General features: G+C 33.0%; 1 protein-coding gene across 2 annotated transcripts in view; it reads left to right on the top strand.

Annotated features, from left to right (window-relative positions):
* Nucleotides 1-398: 398 nt before the first annotated feature.
* The window catches only part of LOC132056884 (transcription factor bHLH61-like), a 9060-nt gene continuing 2297 nt past the window's right edge, over nucleotides 399-7161 (top strand). Inside the window, exons 1-4 of one of the 2 annotated variants that reach the window (XR_009414998.1) lie at nucleotides 399-659; nucleotides 1404-1538; nucleotides 3604-3771; nucleotides 5463-6124. Coding sequence is in view for 1 of the 2 variants with exons in the window: in XM_059449289.1 (XP_059305272.1) it covers nucleotides 582-659; nucleotides 1404-1538; nucleotides 3604-3771; nucleotides 5463-5558 (477 nt within the window). In the remaining variant the exon portion in view is untranslated. Of the gene's footprint in view, nucleotides 660-1403; nucleotides 1539-3603; nucleotides 3772-5462; nucleotides 6221-7161 lie in introns of those variants that run through there. The other variant, XM_059449289.1, reaches the window with a different exon arrangement.

The raw sequence follows: 7161 nt of genomic DNA, 5'->3' as shown, positions 1-7161 counted from the left end.
ATAAAAGACTTAATTATTTAGTGCTCGCATTTTTTTTAATCTATTATTCAAATTTGACGCTCAATCTTATGGATCGTAATATTCAAATATGTATTAGATCCAAATATTTTGATCAGACAATGTCTCCTCTTCTATCTCTCTATACGTTTTTAGAAAAATTTCTCTCTCTCTACACGTGGACGCACCGATACAAAGAAAACTTTAAAAGAGAAAAAATAAAACGAAATGGCCTCATAAATTAAGCTAAATGACTATTCATTTTTATGGGAATTTAAAGTTTATTTTTTACTTAAGAAAGCTCTTGGTAAAGGGTTGATAAGGAAAGGCCAAGTCAGTCATTTCCAATTCTCTTTTTCTTTATGACCAATTAAATTATCAGTACGTCATAATCTCCTGTGAACCTTGTGGTACTACTCATGCAGGATACAAACAAACAGATCATATATGTCCTTGAAAGCTCATCTTCTCTTTAAAATGCCATTATAAAGCAGCAGCAATATGAGTGTCAAGAAGAAGAAAAGGCAAAAATTTTCCCAATCCCAAAAACATAAAAGCAAAAAGGGAAGAAGAAATTAAACAGCATGGGATCCAAAGAGCAAAAAAAAGCATTGCTCAATCAACAGTTGGAGCAACTCGGTTCAATTACTAATTCTCCTTCAGTAAAACTACTCTCAGCTTTAATTTCATTCATTCCCCTTATATGTTTTAGAGTTAATGGTCAAAAACACAACTGAACTATCACTTTTTTGCGAGTTTCACACCTCAACTATTAGTTGTTCCCTTTTCTTATCTGAACTATCACCTGTGTTCCGTTTTCCTACCTGAACTATCACCATCTATGTATTAAAACAAACCTCGAAGTTGATTAGGCCAACTATTAGTTGTTTCCTTTTCCTACCTAAACTATCACTATCTACTCAACTAGGTATGTTTTAATACATAGATAGTGATAGTTAAGGTAAAAAAAGGAAACATCTGATAGTATGGTGTGGAACTCGCGAAAAAAGTGTTAGTTCAGATGTGTTTTTGACCATTATCTTCGTGTTTTATGCTGATTTTATTGGTTCAAAAGGATTAATTAACTCTTTTTATTTCCGCTTTCTTTTTTGGGTTTTCGATCTTTCGTATTCCAGGACCATATTGATGAAAGAAGTATTTAAATCCTTTTTAGAGTAGCCGATTGGATTAATAAGTGTTAATTTATCTTCTAATGAAACCACTTCAGTTTTCTGAATCGGATTCTATACAAGATATCCAAAATTAATTTTAAGCTCAACTTTTTACAATGTGTGTACAGTGAAGGTTAAACAGTAAATCGTTTAGTTCTTTTTATTTTGTTTTGTTGTTAAAATTGGTTGCTTTATTTAGAAATGTATTGTTAGACTTATTGGTTAATTTTTCAGGTGAATAAGACATCAATCATTGCCCATGCATCAAAGTATATAGAGGAATTAAAAGAAAGGATTGACAAGTTAAATGAAGATGTTTCAACGTCACAACCTTCTCATGATCATGATAATGAAGATTCTTTACCAGTGGTATGTATAGCTTAGCCATATCCATCTTTGAGAAATTTAATTAGTTTGTTGTTTTGGGCATGTAAATCATCAATTTGAACTTTCTTTATTTTGCTAAAAGATGGATAGCATTAATAACTACAAATTATTAGAAAATGCAGTAGGTGCTGCACATGAGCTTTCAAGTCGAGCCAAATAGTTACAAGTCATAGTAACAAAATTAATTCGTAACAAAAAAAAAATCCCTTCTTATCAATCAATTTTAATTAAATAGATGAGTGAAGCTGGAAATTTCTGGAGTACTTATTTTCAGGAATTTGTGTAAGCTATTAAAGAACATTGAGATGAAACTGTGCATATATAATTACATAAAAGAATATACATATAATCTACATCTAATAATTAAGTCTTCGTCAATGATGAAATATTTGTCTCTCGAAAGTAGAAATAAGAATCTCAATTGGTGATTTTCCTTATACTTGAATGCATAGTCAAACATTGTGTCCAAGCTCCAATAGATACTCAAGTAAGAGTTTTCATAAGTTATAAATCAAATGAGGTTTCTTCACCCCCCCCCCCCCCCCCCCCCCCTTTTTTTTTTTGGGTAAGTCGAGCATTTCATTGATTAACATAAGAAATTACAAAGTACGACGAAAAATTCAATGAAAAGCTTTTTATGCTGCACAGGACTGTAATAACCTGTCTATAGATGTATAGGTTGTCCATTTTGGTCTAATGGACCACAAATTTGTCACTAAGACTAATTGCTAGTCTAAAAGTGCATTGCACATGTTAGTTAAAAGCCTTATTTTTATAGTTCAAGATTTTCCATTCCTTTCTGATGTGGGATTAATTTGAACGATCCGCAAATAAACCCTTTTTCAATAACTCATGAGACCCTTTATTCCCTAGCTTCCTCTTTGTTGAATAGTTTCGTCGAGAGTATCACATGACTACCAAAAGGTCAACTTTATATTATTATCCTCTTGTAGTAGAAGCAGTGCCTACATTTTTTCTTTTCTTTTTGTGTTTCGTCCATTTACCACAGAAATGAATAGAGACTAATTAATTGAATTATACATATCTCCAATTTTTAAGTACCAAGTTACTTTCTCTGTCCCAATTTATGTGACACTTTCACTTATCTAGAGTCAGTTAGACTAATCTTCGGAGGTAAATTGGATTACATCAACTTAGATATTCAAAAACTACACAAAAAGTACCATAAGATGTTATTCATCTCAGGCCAATATAATGAAAAAATACAGTTTAAGATGTTGATCACAGTTCCCTCAATTTGAATTTCGAAAAGCGAAAAATGACAGGGTACTATGTACTTTTTCAAAAACTACTTTTACATTGTTTGATGTTACAATAAATTAACTTACTTTTACGTGCTCCAAACGTATGTCTTCTTAGGAAATTGTTACTGTATTAATTCGTAATGTAGAGGCTTGATCAATAATTTTTGCCAAGAAAAGAGTTGCCAATTATAATTTTTCACAGTATAAATTATATATACCGTCAGTGTAATTTTATTTACACTATCAGGTCATCCAAATGATATATACAAGTAAACTTACTTAAAATGGGAGATTTGTCATTTTAAAAATAAGATAAATTACCTGTTAAAATACGTAAAAGTGACCTAATCGCGTAAAAATCCTTATATTATCAGTGTACAAAACACATACTCAATTCTTAAAGAGTTTAAGTTCAATACACTGATGGTGTAAACTATAAAAGATAGTTACACAATCAGGTCATTTACATGGTAGTTACATGTAAATTTGTATGATAAGGATTAATTGGTAACTTGATAAAAGCAATAACTGACCTACTATTACACGTTAAACGGTATTGATAATGTGAAGAACTCTTTGCGGTTTAAATGTATATACCTTAAATCCTAACATGTTGAAAGCATTATCTAGACTCTACTTTATCTACATTCCTGTAGTTCCCTTATTTTCTCGTTTCATGTACGCTCATATAGTTACGTTTTTTTCTTCAAATATATATACAATCCTATATATAGTGCAGTACATTGTATAATACTGAGATATTGTCTAACTTTACACTACAGGTTACAGTAGAAACCCTAGAGAAGGGATTCATAACAAATGTGTTCACAGAAAAGAATAGCCCTGGTTTGCTAGTCTCCATATTGGAAGCCTTTGAACAGCTTGGCCTTGAATTATCAGATGCTAGGATTTCTTGTTCAGATAGTTTTCGCCTTGAAGCTGTTAGTGATGTAAGGAATTCTATTTCTCAGTCTTATTCCTAAGCCTATATTATAACCTGTTGTTTTTTTAGCCTCGATTACCTTATTACTATCTCGTTTTGTTTTTTCTCTGCTTGTTGCTATTGCCTCCTTTTCATCTTACCTTATCATCTTGTTGTTTTTTCTGCTTGTTGCTATTGCCTCTTTTTCATCTTGCCTTGAATCGAGGGTCTTTCGGAAATAGCTTAGTCTCTACCTTCCCAAGATAAGGGATAAAGTCTGTGTACACTCTACCCTCCTCAGACCCTACTTGTGAGATTACACTGGGATTTTTGTTATTGTTGTTGGTGTCTCTAATTTCCTCTCTATATTTTTCTTTTAAATTTAAATACTTTTTCGCATGTCTATGGAAAAATAATAATTTCTTCTTAACTGTTATACTCCCCCGTCTCATTTTAAGTTTCTTTAAGATTTTAACTTATTAAAAAAAATTAAGTATAAGGTGCAATTTACAAAGGTGCTCTTATTTATTTTTTATTGGAAGTATTATTATTGAAAAATGAGTACTGCTAATAATCTTTTACTCCTTTAATAGAAATGATAAAACTAGAAAATAGTAATGAATTCTGTCTTGAGATTTTAAAGCAATAGTTATTTTGAAACTTTTTTTTTTTGGGGGACTACAAAATACTTAAATTGGGATGAAAGGTGTACTTGTCTACAAATAATTTTTGTCCATGCAGTTGTTTATAACTTCACGTGTGACTTGTACATAACCACCTCGTTATTTGAACCACAAACTTTGGATTTTTTATTGTCATGTTGACTAATTATTTCTTTTAAGATTCATAATTTGGGGGTTGAAGGATTACTTCAGTGGTTAATTTACCATGATGTTGAGAGAAAATAATACTTTAGTAAATAGCATTCAATGATAAAATAGTTTTGGTGTTGAGAGTTACTGTACTGAGATGAAAACCATGAAAGTTGAAGAAAAAAGAAGATGATGAAAATCATGAAAAACGTCTTTTTAGTAAATAATGCTGGAAAAGGAAAGAATTTTGGTTAATTACAATTAGAATTCAGTTTTCCTTTAATGTTTTTTTTTTTGTCATAAATTGTAAATAAATAAGTAAAGTAAATATATATTACATTTAAAATTACTTGATGGTGTAAATAGTATTACACACTGACGGTGCACAAAAGTTAAACTCATTAAATATTACAGAAACCATATTATAGGAAGTTCCTTTGTATTATCTGAAATACGTTTAATTAATTCTGTTCTTATACCACATTCATTGTTCTAAAATGTTCTTCAATAATTAAAATATTCAAGACGAAAAAAATAAATGATACTATTAGCGTAATAATTGTCCTTTACAACAAAATTTAGAAACAAACGGTTACAAGATTGTGTTACGCATATCAATTCGAAACCTTAACCACATGTGGTAAGCTATTATGATAATGGTGCATTTTGTATGTATTTGTTGAAATTACATATTTAATTTGACATACGTACGATTTCAATGAAATTTTTGAAATTAATTGCTCAAAGTAATATTATTTGTGGAAAAAGTTTTTCAGGTTTGCTCAGACTGATTTCAAAATCACTTCTCATTAAGAGGGTGGTGAACTGTTGATAATGTAAATAATCTTTTGACGTTAATGTAGGTGAACTAAATGCATAGACTTGGCTAATAGAGTTGTTATTGCAGAATGAAGGACAAATTGAATGCGTAGATGCCCAAATGGTAAAACAAGCAGTCTTGGAAGCTATAAGGACCTGGAACCAAAGCAACGAACAAGATTAGTCTAATCAGCTTTTGTTACCCCCCTCCCCCCCTCCCCCCCCAGAAAAAAAAAAACCCCAAGCCAAACCCATAAAAACAAAAGAAAAAAAAAGAACAAAAAAAAAAAAAAAAAAAAAGAGAGAAACAAACGAGGCAAATAAGCAAAAAGGAAAAGTCTTTTTTGTAGCTCCTGCATTCTATGGATTAATATTAATCAACAACGGCATCATTTGAAAACTTGCTTGAGCACACCCATAATCACTTATATATTTGTATACGGTATAAACCGGGGTAAAATGTTTGGGTTCGTCGACGGAAGATCGGAGCAAGATATGAGAGTTGGCTTTGAGATGTAACATCGGTTCGGGTTCAACCAGCCGGATAGAATAAAGCTGAGGGATCATAAACCGGAGGGACGCTAGTTGACACGAACGCGAGAAATTCGACCTGCAACTGATTTCTCGCCGGCCGTTGCGCCAACCGTCACGTTATCAACCGTTGAGGCACCCGAGATCGTCGAGATCACTATCTCCTTAACAGATTTAGTTACCATTTAGAGCTCTAACTCTTGTACTATATACATATAGGTGAATCCTCTCATGAGGGCATTTGATTCTCATTACTCTTACATTCTTACTCTCAGAACCACTCAAGTTCCTAAGTTATTGATAAGATTTGGCTCGGGCATCAAGCCCATTGCTCAACCCACCAATTCACGGTGTCCATCAATTGACAATTAAGGCTATTACTTTTCTTGTTCATTACATATCCTTAATTGTCATTACATATTTCATTATTTGATAAATAGATTACACCACATATCCTTTAACAGCGTATAAATTCAATTGTTACCTACTTGAGGGGTAAACAGTTAGGCGCCCACCGTGGGGCTAAGGATAATAGTGGTGATTTGTTTACAACCCTCACTTGTTCTCTTGAAATTTGTGATTCACATGTTAACCTCGAAATGTCGAACAACAGTCAATCAATTCACTTGACCAATAACGGTGTCACGACCCGATTAGGGGGCCATGACGGGTACTCGAAGCTGACTACCGAGCACCACTCATTATGCTAATCATCATACCTGAGCATATATAATCTCCAAGGCAATACATAATTATACATAAGCCCTCACGGCTGCAAAAAATGATATACAAGAATATACACTAACGTATCTATGAGGCAACTACTACCCACGCATCCGTATCTACGAGCCTCTACTAGAATACTGAGACATAAGGACGGGACAGGACCCCGTCGTGCCCAAGTATATATATACAAAATAATGTACCAAAATGGCACCTCCGACAAGGGGAGTGCCTCTGTAAGTCCGTCGAGTAGCCGCTAGAACTGGCCATCTCCGTCTACCTCGTGGGCATGAACACAAACCAAAAAAGAAAGGACGTCAGTATGAACATTGTACTGAGTATGTAAGGCATGAACAATAATAACGTATCGAAGAAATAAGGGAACTTCAAGTAAGGAAACAGCCTGTAACTGAATGTCACTTAAAACGGAATAATGCATGCTAACTTACATCATAAATATCATACCAAGTATGTATACATAAGCTGCCCGACCATATGGTACGAGTAATCATATTGCCCCGGCCGGGTCCCCA

Source organism: Lycium ferocissimum, chromosome 5 (assembly GCF_029784015.1).
Source record: "Lycium ferocissimum isolate CSIRO_LF1 chromosome 5, AGI_CSIRO_Lferr_CH_V1, whole genome shotgun sequence".
NCBI lineage: Eukaryota > Viridiplantae > Streptophyta > Magnoliopsida > Solanales > Solanaceae > Lycium > Lycium ferocissimum.
This window is presented reverse-complemented; position numbering and strand designations above follow the sequence as displayed.